Genomic DNA, 16,551 nt, shown 5'->3' on the forward strand with positions numbered 1-16,551 from the left:
CATCATGTATGCATTTCCAGTTTGTTTACGACCTTTTGCAATTTTAATCTGAACCTGTTACTTATACAAATAATTCAGATAATTTTTAAAAAAAATATTAATTATTAATTCAAAATTATAGCATTTAAGAATATTATTGAATAAATAAATACGTAATTGGAATCTTGACTGTCTATCACTTACCTGCCAGTAGCGTAGTGTAAACCGAGGAGGAAGAAAATTCCATCCATGGTTTGGTATCTCATTTATTAGAGGGGGATGGAAAGAAATGGATCCTGGCAAATAATGTCTACTTTCGAGGCATTCTTACAAGTTGCAGCTGACAGATAACTTATTGCAAAGAATTTCCCGCAAGAAACGCTAGGAGTTAAATTGACCGTCTTGCGGATGAAAAAAAATGGAGTAATGGGAAACTTTACATTTTGAAACGGATTTGAGTGGAAAGGAACCGACACCCTAAACAAGATTTAGTCTTTAGATGAAAGTAGTGCCAGCATGATGATACGGATCAAGAAATCGACAGAGAAGAGAAGAAGAAAAGAGTTGAGAATTTCCTGATATTTTTCCTCAATCATGTCGGGCTTAAATTGCCAATCAGGGAAGATAGTTACAAGTCGTTACTATAGCTGTTATAACAACTCAACGATACACATTGTATCATTTAACCCTCTTACACTATTAAAAAACACGTCGTATTACTTAAGCTATACTAATAATGCCTAACGCACCTTTTCATTAATGTTATTAACCAGGAATCCAATAACAGAAAATAACTAACTTTTAAATTCCATATCAATTAGTCCCTCCTTGAAGCATCCTTGTCCTCAAGGATGAAAAGAAGGAAACCTCTTCTGTAACTCTACCAAATTCTCCCGAGCGGCATTTTCTGAAAATGTATTGGTCCGCTCAATCAAAATTTTAGTCATTTCCCTTTGTCCTTTCTTCATCATTAGACGATTAATGATTGGAGATGGCTCTTTAACAGTTGCTCCATCAATGCCAACAATGGGCAAAGCTGTTTGAACCACTGAATGTCCAACATGTTTTTTGAGTTAGCTTACATAAAAAGTGGCATGGATGCATGACCTAATAGGCAAAGTTAACATGCATGCCACCTTCCCCACTCAAGCCTCTACAGGGAAAGGCCTATAGAACTTAAAGGCTAGCTTTTGATTCCATGTCTTTCTCATAATATGTTGTCTATAGGGCTATTGTTTCAAATACACCAAGTCCCCCACCTTAAAGACCCTATCACTTCCCCTCTTATCAGCCAAGTGTTTCATGCGTTCACGAGCTCTCTCAAGATGGAATTTCAACTTCTACCTGCCTGGTTGCCTCTCGTTGATGTAAGCTCTTATCCACAATAGCCACACTTGACATACCAGCAAGATAAGACAAGTATATGAGAGGATTTTGCCCATAAGAAGCCTCAAAAGAGGAAGTTCCAATTGCTGAATGGTGTGAAGTGTTGTACCACCACTCTGACAAAGGCAACCACAACATCCATTCTCCAAGTTTCTTATCGAACATGCATCTCAAATACCCTTCTAAGCATCTGTTTAATACATTTGTCTGACCATCAGTTTCAGTATGGTAGATTATAGAAAGTTTCAACTTAGTTCCCAGTCTCTTGAACAACTCTTGCAAAAAATTAGAGACAAAGATCTTATCTCCATTAGACAGAATCAATTTAAGAGCTCCATAGAGTTTGTAGATGTTATTGAGGTATTCCTAAGCCATTGTGACTGCTGCAAAGAGATGTGAAAGAGCCACAAAATGACCATACTTGGTTAACCTATCAACCACCACAAAGATGGTTTCCTTGCTCTTTGAAGTGGAGAGGCCCTTTATGAAATCCATGTTCATTTTAGCCAATGCTCAATCAAGTATTGGTATTGGCTACATCAGTCCAGGCTTAGCAACATTATCACTCTTACATTTCTGGCACACCACATACTCTTTCACTCACTGTTTCACATAATTTGTCATCCCCTTACAATATAGCAAATTAGACAAATGGCCCCTCAAAGCGCTGCAATAGAAATATTTAAAAAGTTCATTCCTTAGTTCACCATTTGCTCCTAATATAATCTTACCCTTTCTCCTAAGGTACTGACCATCCCAAGAATACTTAAGATGCAAGGCATGATTTATTTGGATGTTAGCTTGAATTTTTGTAACTTGGGATCAGTTTTCCATGACCCTTTAACCTTGGTGAGTTGTTCTGATACCATGGAATTGCCACTCATTTGATTTAGCTGCACAGAAGACTTCATTAGCTTCCTTGACAAGGCATTAGCCACAATGTTATGCACCTCTTTTCAATAGAAAATGTCATAATCATAGCTTAACATTTTGGCCATCCATTTCTGCTGGAATGGAGTAATAGCTTGATTCTCAGAAAGAAATCTCAAACTTTGATGGTCTGTTTGAATCTTGAAATGCTTGTCAATCAAATAAGCCCTCTACTTCTTAATAGCCATGAGAACTACCAACATCTCCTTGTTAGAAATGGATAAGGACTAATGTTTGAGACCTAAAGCTTTACTGAAAAAAGTAATAGGCTTCTCTCCCTAATGTAACACAATCCCCACACCATACCCACAAGCATTTGTATCAATACAAAATTCAGTTTGAAAATCAGGAAGTGTAAGGATAGGAGCAGAACAGACTGCTTTCTTCAACTGTTGAAAGGCTTGAGTGGCTTACTCAGCTCATTTCCATTTATTCTCATTTCCATTTATTCTTCTTGAGTAAGTTAGTAAGGGGCTTGGCCAAGACTTCATAATGCTTTACAAACCTTCTATAGTAACCAGACAAGCCCAAAAACCCTCTGAGCTCCTTAATTGACTGAGGAACAGGCCAATTTTCTACACATTCTACCTTGGATTTATCCATAGCTACAGACCCTTTAGAGATCACATGCCCAAAATATTCAACTTTCCTGGCCCCAAACTTGCATTTTCTCATTTTAGCAAAGAGCTTATGTGCCACACTTGGAAAAGTCAAAGCTTAGGTTGTAAAAGTGACTTTGAGGACCAAATTTGGGCGGGCTCTAACATAAATAAGAGTAATTGGCAGAATACCTACACTTGGATGTTGAATTGATATTAATGAAGGAAGCGCATGAGTATTATATAAGGGAGAGACGTTCTCCAGGGCAGTTATTTCTTCATCTTTTCTTTAGTTTGTTTTGAAAGAGAGAAAGCTTAAGGACCATTATGCATGTAAGAAAGAGACTAAAGTTTGAGTCTAAGAAACTAAAAATTTTCGTAGATGGTAAGCTTCCTAACCTCTTTGTATTAGCAAATCTAAGAAAATAGAAGAAAGTTAAGGATTCAGTTAATCCATTGATTCTGTTCTGTAATGGGTAAAGTTGCGGATAGTCATTAAACTACTTCTGTATGCAAACAAAGTATGGTTCTTATCATTATAAATTATCTTCTTAGGATTTCTGAAATGGTTGTTGTGTTTAGTTGGCTAAGGAGGCTCGAGAAATAAAGGAAAAACTAAGTAGATAGATTCAGTGTCAATTTTAGGTGAGTTCCTGAACTCATGTATTAAATGGTTGTTCATTATTTTCAGTATTGTGTGCTGGGTATGTCTAATTGAATGTTATGCAAATACGTGACTGGTTGTAAGTTCATCCATATGGTGTCAATGAAATGTGTGGTGTAATGTGTATTATGCATGAATGGTAGTATTGGTTGAGTGCTTTTATTTGAAATGCATGTATATGAATGATATGCAGAGTAATAGAGGTCTGTCGAAGTGTGATAAAGATGAAAGGAGTAGAGGAGAATATGATATGTTACATGTTTTGCCTCCGGTATAGTATGAGAATGAAAATCGAGATTGGCGAATGACCCGGACCTTGCAAGGGAACACGTATGTCTTCAAGTTAAAAAAAAGGATTTGCGGAGGTCTGGGCGGACTATACAGAAAATGAATATTAATGGTATTCAACATTGTAGAGGTTAGGCTGGTTTGTACAGAGAATATGTGCACATAGATATGAAAGCCTTTTTATAGGTAGTATGAAAGCCCTTTAAAGGTAGTATGAGAGTCTGAGGAGTTTAAGGCTTTAAGCCATATATGTGAAATACAAGTCCATGGCCATGGCATGATTTAGGGAGGTACGCCAGAATCGCATATAAGGTATAATCTGGAGAGGTCCACCAGATTCGCTTACATGGCATAATCCAGTGGAGGTTTGAGAGATAAACATATGTGAATCTAGGGGTGAGCATTCGATCGAATCGAATCGAATCGAATAAAAAATTTTCGAGTTAATCGAGTTTTCGAATCTCATTTTATCATCCTAACTTTATTTGAAGTTTTCTCGAATCGAGTCGAGTGAGATGGAATTCGAATCAAATCGAATCGAATATATTTGTTCGAGTTAAATTTTTAAAAAATAATTTTGGGTCCTTATAACCGTTGTCACCCATCGTAATAAAATTTGTCTACCTTAATCAAATTTTTATTAACTTTCATCACCTCATAATTTATTTATTAATTTTTTATATACTGATTAGTTTATTTGCTTGCTTAGTTGTTTCAATTATTCGATTCTTGTCACTATGTATTTTGGAATTAAAAATATATTAAATGTAAAATATGATTTTTAATAAAAGTTATTTCAAAATAAAATGTGAAATTGATACCAATATAAAATTTTAACACGAATATTTTATGGCATAATTAATAATTCAATTTTAATATAAATATTCAATATGACTAAACAATTCAATAATATAAATAATATAAAATGTGAAATTTAATTTAATAATATAAATAGTAAATATAAATAAAATTATTACTATTTATGTTTAGTGATTTTTTTTGGATAATTTTGATTTTTTATTTGAGAGTAAAGAGTGAGAAGTAAAAGTTTAGGGGGAAAATAAAAAGTTTTGGAGAATAAAAGTTTGAGGGAAAGTAAATAGGGGGGAGTAAAATTTTGAAGGGAAAATATTAAAAAAAAAATTGGAGGGGGGAGGGTTTGGGGTAGATGGGAGGTGGGAGGTGGGATGGAAATGGAATAAAAGTTTTAGGGGGAAAGTGGGAAGGAGTAAAAATTTTGAGAGAAAATAAAAGGTTTTGAGGGTTTTGGGGAGTAAAATTTTGAGAAAAAGTAAATGGGAGAGTAAAATTTTGGTGGGAAATGTATTTTGGGTAGATTGGGGGGTTGGGAGGGGAGGGGAGTAAAAGTTCTAGGGGGAAAGTGGGAAGGAGTAAAAGTTTTGAGGGAAAAGTAAAAAGGTTTGGGAGTTTAGGTAAAATCATCAAATATTATAGTTTGATATTCAATTATTCAATTATTCGAGTTATTCGAATTCGAAAACTTAACTCGATTCGAACTCGAAATTCGAAAAAAAAAATTCGAGTTTATTCGAATAACTCGATTCGTTTAACTCGAAATTCGAATTTTTTTTCGATTTTTTCGAGTCGAATCGAGTTTTGCTCACCCCTATGTGAATCTGTTCCTATATGAGGATTTTCTTCTATGAATTCTCATTTTATGAGTCCGTATATGAAAGATATGACAGCCCGTCAGGACTATCTTACAAAAGGACAATCTTTCAAGTGAGAGTCCATCAGGACTGTCTTATAAGTGAGAGTCCGTCAAGACTGTCTTACAAGTATGAATCTGCCTACGTGTACTCTATTTCTAAGAGTGGGCCACTATATATGGGTTATCTGTTATTACGAGACAGATGCAAATTATGACAGTCTGCCAAATATGTTTTTTAAGCTTAGTGTCGACGCTGGACATGAAATTCTATCTTATGAATGTTCGCAGAACCACTCACATATTGGAATCCATTTCTATATGAAGATCTTTTCTTATAAATATATATCTACATATATGAATCCATAAGTCTGTATCCATATATATATTACCTTCTAAGAATATGGGAATTTGTAAAAGGGTCTATTCTCCAAGATAATTTATCTTTCAAGTGGAAGCTACAAAAACTATCTGCCAAGAGAGTGTCTGCAGGATTTTACCGTCATGCGCTAATTCTCTATAAAATGGTTAGTGGAGGTATTTTGCGTTTGTACTAATGGTAAACCGTTAATACAACGTTAGTTATCCAATAATTGAAAATGGACAGGTGAAAGTAATCCATAAGGGGTTCCATAAAGAGAAGCGATGAAGAGGAAGTTCATAACATAGAAGATAACATATCGATCTACGAGATGTGGAGGTATGTGTGATGAGAAGTCTACGCTAGTAAGATTAATGAATTTTCCCAGTGCAGATAAAGTCAAACATGAATCTGAATCATGAATTTCAAGCTTGCTAGTGTTACGCTGATACAATGTATGAACCACTCACTAAGTTCATTTGAACTTATGTATGTGTTATTATGTTTTGCAGTTAAAAAGGGAAATTCAAGGATTCAAATAGGGACCAAGCCAAAATTTGTCGTACTCAGGTAGGATTGCTTTTTAGTCGTAATATGCATACAACGGGACGGCCTAGAGGCAAAGCCTCAAGGTCATAGTTTAATTTGTAATTAGATATGGTTAGAAGATAAATTTCAAAACTAAATAAATATTCAATATGTCAAAGTTACTTTCTGAAATTTTTGTATCTTAAATTAAAAGTGTATAATTGAAATAAATTTGTGTATGTGGTGAAGTCCATTAGCTAATCGTGTTTAACTAATATTTGTATTAAGTGAATATGAATTGCGAAAATATTAAAGAATGTGTTAGTTAAATTTAGACATGTAATGTAGCACCCTATAGTTCGAATCTAGCAATCGGGTCGGGTATGGGGCATTATGCTTACTCAACAAGGCCAAGACTTCTCTTAAATGCAACAAATGTTCGGTCTATGTAGATAAATATACTAAGATATCATAAAAAAAAAGGATTGGCCTTTTTAATAGAGGTTTGAATACAACATTTATAAGGAAGTTGGAAAGAGCATTGTTGAGGCCAAATGGCATCACCAAGAACTCATAATACCTTTCATGAGTTCTAAAAGTAGTCTTGTAGATGTCAAGTTCCCACATCTTGATTTGATGGTGACTAGACCTCAAATCAAAACTTGGAGAAATAGGAAACCTTCCCTAATTCATCTAACAATTCTTTAATCACAAGTATAGGAAATCAGTCATTGACAGTAAGTTGGTTCAATTGCCTATAATCGATGCACAATCTCTAAGAACCATCTTTCTTTTTCACCATTACAACTGGTGAAGTAAATGAATTGTTATTGTCTTTAATGATGCCAACCTGTAACATTTCCTTAATCATTTTCTCCATATCAGTTTTCTGCACTGCAAGATATCTATAGGGTTTGACTTTCACCACTTGTCGTTCATCTATCAATGGGATATTGTGGTTTTGTAGTCTAGGGTGAAGCAACCCTTTAGGCTCTTAGAAAAATTCAATGAACTCATCCAAAAGGAACTATGAGTCCAATTGAAGAGAAGAACTTGAAACATTCAAGGCTGCTTGAACTTTAATGGCCATAACTATAGAACATGGTCCCAATTCCTTTCTCAAAATGAAAAGGCACTTTATCATCAGCTTCTTATACGAAAGATGTAATTGGTTCAAGAGACTTACAAAAGAGTTATGGTAAGTATCAACAAATCCCTTTTACTTCAAGGAGATCAGATCAACTATAGGATCCTGAAATGTTTATGAACCAAATTGATCCTCAAACTTTGAGCATAGGAATCTCAATTGAGCAGGTGAAATCCCCTTTGCTATTGAATGCAAAAATGGTACCAGTCTAATGCCTTCCCCTCAAGATGTAACATAATTGTATGAACCTTGGCATTGCCAAGTACCTTTTCCCTTTTAAAAGACTATTCCATCTTGGTTGACCAAAATTGAAAATTAGTCCCATCAAACTTGGGATAATCCAACTTGGAGGGATAAGATCGACCCTCCAAAAAGCCATACTATAGTGAACCCAAACCTACATCTTCCTAGAAAACAACATGAGTAGTGGTAGGACTTTTTGGAGGAAACCTTGGAGGAGCATCCCCAAGAATGCCTTTGCCTTTATCCTAAGCAACACGAGAGCCAACATCAATGTTTGATTTGCCAAGGTATTACTCAAATAGGGTTTTCATCTCATTTTTAAGTTCAACATGGAAATCATCATTGAAGCTAGCCAATCGAGCCTCTAGCTTCTTATCCAGATCGGTTTACAGCTTAGAGAGCTCTTGTTGCAATTTTCCCACCTTCTTCTGAATATGTGTGGTAACCCCATCACCTATCATGAAGAATCAAGAGGCTCTAATACCCTTGAGTTGAGAATTTCTTGATTTTTTTTCTCAATAACTTGGCTAAGAACATGTCAACCCCCAAAGTTGTTACTACAGCTGTTATAAAAACTATCTTGCACCCTTAAAACACGATGTATTACTTAAGCTATACTAATGTCTAAACGCATCGTTTCATTAATGTTATTAAACAAAAATCCAATAATAGAAAATAACTAACTTTTAAATTCTATATCACATAACTTGTTTTTTGGAAACCAAATTTATGAAAAGGTTAAAATATGCCATAAGTTTCTATATTTCTTGAACATTTAGAATTTAGTCTTTATATTTTATTTTAGAAATTTAGTTCCTCTATTTTTAGATTTCAAATTTCAAATCTAACCATTAAAATCTGTTAAACTTTTTTTTGTTAAATTTATTAGTGTGACATTTTGAAATAAAAAAACTCATTTGGTAGCTATGTAATTAAAAAATGTCATTGTAATTAACCTGAATTTAACAAAAAAAATAAGAATGTTAATAGTTGGACCTGAAATTTGAAATCTAAAAAGTAAAGAAACTAAATTCCTAGAAATAGAAGTATAGAGACCAAATTTTAAAATTTAGAGGTGTGCAAGGACTTATAGCATATTTTAGCCTTATAAAACATATGAAAACCAAATGCGACTTTAATTGAAATGGTAGGGTTGAGGAAGGAAGATTATGGAACCTTGGATTTAAATATTATAATGTGCATATGTTTTTAAATTGTATGTGAAATGATAAAATACTTAAATTTATATTTATTGGTTTATAAAATAGATAAAATATCGTATAGGCATACTAATAAATTTAATTCTTAACGTTTATATTTTTTATCAACTTTGCCCTTGTTCATTTTTTAGTTAGGTTTAACGCTAAACCTTTTAAAAGAATTAAAATTGACCATCAACTTTTCAAAAAAGTTTGATTGTTAATTTTTTAATGAAAATATTGACTAAACTATTAAATTTTTAAAATGACAACTCATATGGTAATTCATGAGTACGTCATACTAATTCTTTAAAAAGGTTTTATGAACTTCTTATATTTTTTCGAGTTTTGAAATTTTTAATATTTTTCTAATTTTTAATTATTTATTGGTGTGATATATAAAGTAAAGTGTCGTGTCAATATACAATACACGTGGACTGTCATGCGAGTTGCCATGTTAACATCATTAAATAAATTAATATTTTAATCAACATTTATGTTAAAAAGTAATTTAACTCTTTTTGAAAGGGTAATGACCAAATTTAACTCTAAAAAAAGAATAAAAGCTAAATTGACAAAAAAACTATATAAACATCAAAGATTAAATGTATCATTAATAATATCTTTTCTCAAAGCTAGTATATTGTAACTTCAATTCCACTTTTTGAGCCTAAAAGGATGCAAACGTGGGATGGTACTGCTTTAGATGTGCTTATTACGTTTAAGGTTAATATATATAAAGGTACTTAAACTTGGTAACTTATACCTACATTATAATTAAATCTTTTTTAGGACCTAATTAGTATCTAACTTGAAAACTCTAAGTCAACTTCGTATATTTTTAGGTACCTAACTAACATCGTTAAAATACGCTGATGTGCCATTGACAACCAATAGCACGGTGACACGTGACACCCTTGCATTTTGACACGTGGCAAAAAATAAAAATAAAATATTTAAAATTTATACAAAAAAAGCATACTTTGTTACACATAGGGAATGAATCTAGATAAATAGTTATTTAGGTTTATTTGAATTTCGACAATCATTTAGCCAAGTTCATTCTAGACATACTTTTTAACATGCCATTTTTTTATATATTATTGTCTTAAAATTTAAAATATATAAAATCTAAAAATTTAAAATATTAGAATATTATTTAACATTAGAATGGACCAGGACAATTGCTTGTCAAAATACGTTTGAACTAGGACAACTATTTATCCATATTCATTCTCGACATTTTTTTAGTAATTTTATGTTTTTTTTTTAATTTTCATAAAATATTAGATTTTTTATTATTATGAAATTAAAAGGACCAAAAGAGAGAAGGATAGGGAAGGAGATGAAGGAAACGAGAAAATAAAAGATGAGGATGAAAGGAAAGGGGATGAGGGATGAGAGATTAAGGACAAGCATTTTAGAATTGGACTAATTAGGTCATCAGTTTGTCGATCCAGTTGGTCAGACTGATTTGATTGATTTGGACAGTTTGATTAAATAGATCATTAGAAAATTTAGAAAATGATTAAAATCAGTTCCATCAATCCGTACTAGTTTTCGACTCATCAATCCCAAGTCTTTTCTCAAACCGGTACCCCAACCAATTCTTGATTCAATCGGTTCGATTTGGTTCCAATAACATTGATTAAGGGGCTAATGAGGGGAGAGTGCCCTAAATCCCAAATTCAAGTATTAAATTGGGCCAAAATAATTTAGGGTAAACTACACCCAATGTCACAAAACTATTAATAAGTTTATTTTTGGTCACTCAACTTCAAAATGTTACAAAATGATCATTGAACTAATTGAAAGTTTTCATTTAAGTCATTATGCTATTAAACATTGTTGTATGACATTTGTTCTCTCCACTTGGACCAATCAAAAGTTTTCCTTTCCCTTCTCTTCTACAGTTCAATTTTGTTTCATGAAATAGCTTTAAAAGTCATAAATCTTCAAACCAAAATCCAAACGATTTTCTTTGTTGATCTTGAATACTGATCGCCAAATTGATTTGGATCTAAGGTAAGTTATTCTACTCGTCGATGATATTGATCCATTGTACTGACCGTCGAATCATTGCTTGAAGCTAGCTTGTAAGACTTTTTTTTATGGATAAACTACCTAGTTGGTCACCCAACTTTTAGGGCACTTTCATTTTGGTCACCCTAAATGAAATCCTTGCGATTTCATCGCCCAACTTTTAAGGCGCTTTAAATTTAGTCACCTAAGCATTAAATCTCTAACAATGGTTAAATGTACATGTTATATCATGTTTAAAACTTCTATTTTGGTCATCCAACTTCTAAGTTGCTTTCATTTTGGTCACCCAAAAAATATAATTTTCAAGTATTGGTTGGGGGTAAAAGCACATTAAGAATTAAAATGAAAAAGTGATAGAAATTAAAACAATCAATTAAAAAAATATCAAATTGTACTTGTTTACCCCATTGCCGAGAGTTCTAATTTTTTTCAATATTGAAAATTTAAATTTTAAAACATCAAAATCAATTTAATAAATTATTGAAAATTATCCCTTGATAGTGTCAGTTGATTTGTTAGTATAATATTGAATTTATTAAATTAATCTCCTTCTAAAATTTAAAACTTTATTTTATGTTTCAACTCAAATAACTAATATTTAATGATTGTCTCTGAAGCCCAAATTTTTTTTGTTATTATATGTTCTTGAATATTCCATGCTAAGATAAAACAAAGAAAAATCATTACAATTAATTAGTTTTATCTTTCATGCCAAACAAACCCCATAATTTTTTGTCACTTCTTTACCCAAATGAAGAATAAATAGTTAATTTAATTAATTATAAGGATTTTTCTTTGCTTTTAGCTTAGCATGGAAGATTTAAGATAATATAATCAAAAGAATTTTAAGTTTTGTAGACAATTATTAAATATGAGTTATTTGAGTTGATTTTGTTAAGAATAATCTAGAAACATACAACAAAATTTTAATCAATTTTAAAATTATAGTAACAAATTGATTGACATTATGAAGGATAAAAAAATCAACAATTAGTTTAATTGATTTTGATGTTTGAAATTTAAAATTCAATAATTTTAAAAATTAGAATTTTTGGTAACGAGATAAATAAGTACAATTTGACAAATTTTAATATTTTATTTTAATTTATACCGTTTTTTTCACTTTAGTATTTGTTTACACGATCAATACTTTAAAAAATATTTATTGTGTGACACAAATGGAAGCAACTTAAAACTTAGGTGATCAAAATGAAAGTGTAAATATGATGTGATATGTACAATCAACCATCGTTAGAAATTTAACGTTGAATAACTAAAATGAAAGGACCATAAAATTAGATAACGAAATTATAAAAATTTCATTTTGGGGTAAAAGTTAGAAGACTAAATAAGTAGTTTATATTTATCTTCTTATAGAAAAAAGGCAACAATCAAACGACTTAAATAAAAACTTTCATAGATCAAACTTTTCTTTTAAATATGATTGGGCTTATAACAAAAGTGGTAGAAATTCGTAAATAGCTTAAATAAAAGTTTAATTATTTAAGAGTAAATAATTAAAATATAAATTTACGAATAACCTAAAATAATAATTTCTAAACTTAGGTATAAATTAGATGATAAATGAGTAAAAGAGACATGGGATAAGTTCATCTGCAATGAGATGTAATAATTACAAGCCGACCTGATATTCTACTTGCCATTGACCAAATTTATTGTTGAGCTGAAATGACTAGCCATGTCTTTCTTCGACTTTTAAAAGGAAAGGAAAAACATTTCATTTTCTCACAATATCCACACAGGCTAATAAGAAAATGAACCCTTCAATTCAACCCCCCAAAATAAAATCATTCCCTTTCTCCATTCATTAGTTTGATTTTCCAAACTGAAAAGTCCACCCCTCTCTCTGCCCCCAATTCCCACCCAACACTTGGTATTTATGCGGGGTGAGTTATTTCATGGCCAATGTCATTGTCATCGCCATTAATCCCTTGCATATATTTTTGTCCTTTCTCTCAGAGAATCCATTATTAATGCTTCCCTTTCATCTTCATTGCACTTTCTTTCTCTCTCTTTATTTCTTTTGATTTCTTTCTTTCTATTTCTCTGCAACTCAGAAACCTCAAAAACAGGAACCCCTCATTAACTCTCTTCACTGTTTGTACAATCTTTTTCTTGTTTTATTATCTTCTCTCAATGATAAGTGTTTTCAACATTCAAGTGTTTCTTCAATCAACATAAATACGTGCATACGTACACTGTTTTGTATTACCTCCATATTAATTGAAAAGCAGTGCAAGTCAGCTTGAAACTCGCTGATCCTTATTGCTTGCTTGTATGAACCCTACTTTTATATTTATTACATAATAATCACTTTCAATTTGCCTAGATAACATCAAACTGCCTTCTTTTAAAACCCATCTCTTTTCACCCTCTTCTTGTACTTCTTTTTATGATTCTACTTTATAGCGTTTCATCACTCAGAAACACCCCCACTCAGCCTTCTTATTCATTCTGAAAATTGGTGTTGTTTTGGCATTCTGAAATCATAAATTAGGGAAAAGGGAATGGGGAGGAGGCCATGTTGTGAGAGGAAAGGTTTGAAGAAAGGGCCATGGGGTCCTGAAGAAGATGAGATACTTATAAATTACATCAACAAACATGGCCATGGAAGCTGGCGTTCTCTTCCTAAGCTTTCTGGTGATTTTGACTCCACTTTTGCCTCCTCACTTCACTCCTACAAAACCCCTTTTTCTCATAAATTCTATCTGCTTCTTGTCAATATCATGTACTATTTTGTATATATAGTTTATACACTTTGTTTGAACTTTGAAGCACTTTGGAAGTTTCTGTTTTGTCGTGTGAGTCCTCTACAACCCATAAAGGGACTGATTTCGACATTGACAGGTCTTCGTCGTTGCGGCAAGAGTTGCCGGCTTCGGTGGACAAATTATCTTAGGCCTGACATAAAACGCGGCCCCTTCACTCTTGACGAAGAGAAGCTTGTCATCCAGCTTCATGCCATTCTTGGAAACAGGTTTTTTTTTCTTCATTTCTTAGCTTATTAATTTCTTAAAAGAGTTTCATTTATTTCATCTTCTTCGTGGAATCCAGGTGGGCAGCCATTGCTTCTCAATTACCAGGACGAACTGATAATGAGATCAAGAACCTATGGAACACTCACTTGAAGAAACGCCTGCTTTGCATGGGTGTTGACCCACTGACCCACGAGCCGTTCACCTCTGGCGGTCCAACCACCAGACCACGTTCATCTCCTGCCACCCGTCACATGGCTCAATGGGAGAGCGCTAGGCTGGAAGCGGAGGCTCGCCTTTCCAAGGAGTCACTCTTCTTCAATTCACCACCAACGTCGGTGAAACCTGACCCTGACTTTTTCCTACGCTTATGGAATTCCGAAGTTGGAGAATCGTTTCGGAAATTGAACGGAGAAGCTAAAGCCGATTGCAGAAGCCCTATTTCTCAAGCCTCTTCATCCACAAAATGTGGGTCGGTTTCGGGTGTCACCATTGATGTTGGGCCCATCGCAGCAGGGTCTTCAACCCCTAAAAGCAGTCGGACTGAGGATCCCATCATGTTCGATGCATCTTTCTCATCAAGTTCGAACGAGTCCGAAGATTCATCAGACACTGCGCTGCAACTGCTGTTGGATTTCCCCATTAACAATGACATGAGCTTCTTGGATGATGTTGATACTTACGCTACACCCCCGCAATGTTGACTCAAATATCAATCTCAAGGCATGATTTGTATAAATATTTTGCCACTGAATATTGAACCCAGTTTTAGAGCCTAAGGCAACTATATGGTAAATTTTATATTGCCTATTAAGGTGATGCCATGATTGAACCTAGTGTTTATCACACATATATAGTATAATATAAATAGTAGTTATAACGTTTGGAACTTTTAATATGGGATTTTGCAGGTTGTTTGCATATTTAATTAACTGTAATGGAGGAAATGTATGAGAATTCTGATCATTGAGCCTATGCTATTGACAGCGTTGAGAAAATCAGAAATCAATGGTCTGAGTCGGAGTAAAAAGAAAACAAAAACCTCTATTTGAAGCTGTCAAATATCACTCTTTTATACTTCAAAATTATCTATTTATACTCCTATACTTCGATTGAGTTGTAGTATATAACATTAATTAGCTAGAGAAATTATGAATATTTTTACGAAAATTTAATTTTTTATATTTTAAAAGGATCAATAAATAATTTGTATATGATGAGATTTAAATCCATCCTATTTGCATTGATAAAACTTTAACTTCTTTGCTCAACCAATGCTTTCTCTTACTGAATAAGATAAAAAACTATTTCTTTCGTTGAAATGTTTTGTACATTTTAATATTGTCATGTACATTTTTTATTTCATCAATTGTATGTTTATATTTTATTTAACCCTTAATTGAGTTAGCGTAGGAGATAATCGACATCAATTTGATTAGGAAAATTATGAAAATATCTTTTAGTATTAAAATAAACTATATTATTCTAAGGCTCTTTAGTCTTTTATTTAAAATAATAATAAATAATTTGAATATGGTGAAATTCAAACCCATGATTAGGCGAAACTAGAAAATTTTTAAGGGACTGAAATTAAATTGTAATTTTTACGATATAAAAATGCAATTTCATTATTTTAATAGACCATATTTTTATAATTTTTAAAGAATTAAATCAAATTTTTATATTTTTAGGGAGGCCAAAGCGTAATTTTACTTTTACTAATTTAAAATTTTAAAAATTTTAAAGGGGCCATATGAAAAATTTTTCATTTTAGGAGGGCCAGATCCCCTGCTAGCCCCCTAGTTTCGCCACGTCAATAAAACTTTTACTTGTCCACTCAAACAAAACTTTATCTTGAAATGTTTTGTACACTTTAATTTTATTATGCAAACTTTATTATTCCATCAATTGTATATATTGATAATGTTGTTATTTGAGTTAGTATTACAAGTTAACTCGACATTAACTCAAGATTGATGATAACACCATTATAAACAATTGTAGTGCATTTAATATTTTAATCGATGTATTTACATGTTTAAATTTTGTTTTACTCACGATTTAATCTAATATTTTCATTTTAATATTGCACATATGACATGTGTCATTATTAATTAGTTTCAAAAATATGTTTCATTATTTATTATATGATACTTTTAAACACACCGGTGTTCTAAATACGTAATTACCACATGCATACTCGTGTAATAGAATTTTTAGTCTATTATTATTTCGTTACATTTGAAAAACATATGGGATCTTTTTAAACTCGTTTTATGGAGTGCTTTTTTTTTGCTAACAATGATGTTAGATTTATTTTTGGTTTATTCTTCGGTTATGTAACACCCCAAAATTTTTAATATGATAAATGATACTATTCCGAGATTGGGTATAGTAAATTTGCAAGAAAATTTAAAATATGAGTCAAAGACATAATTTTATGAAAGAAGAATTTGTATTGAAAATGGAAATCAATGAAAAGCATTTTGGATGTGGAAATGAGGCAAAAGACCAAATTT

The 16,551-nt window shown here is 32.3% G+C and overlaps 1 protein-coding gene across 1 annotated transcript; it reads left to right on the forward strand.

Moving 5' to 3' along the window:
• The first annotated feature begins 13,398 nt into the window (after window positions 1-13,398).
• On the forward strand, window positions 13,399-15,009 carry LOC105797118 (transcription factor MYB17). The gene is made up of 3 exons (XM_012627058.2): window positions 13,399-13,697; window positions 13,905-14,034; window positions 14,112-15,009. Exons 1-3 carry the CDS (start codon window positions 13,565-13,567, stop codon window positions 14,734-14,736), a joined length of 888 nt encoding a protein of 295 aa, XP_012482512.1. The 5' UTR covers window positions 13,399-13,564; the 3' UTR covers window positions 14,737-15,009.
• Window positions 15,010-16,551: the final 1,542 nt, after the last annotated feature.

This window comes from Gossypium raimondii, chromosome 7, assembly GCF_025698545.1.
Source record: "Gossypium raimondii isolate GPD5lz chromosome 7, ASM2569854v1, whole genome shotgun sequence".
Lineage (NCBI taxonomy): Eukaryota > Viridiplantae > Streptophyta > Magnoliopsida > Malvales > Malvaceae > Gossypium > Gossypium raimondii.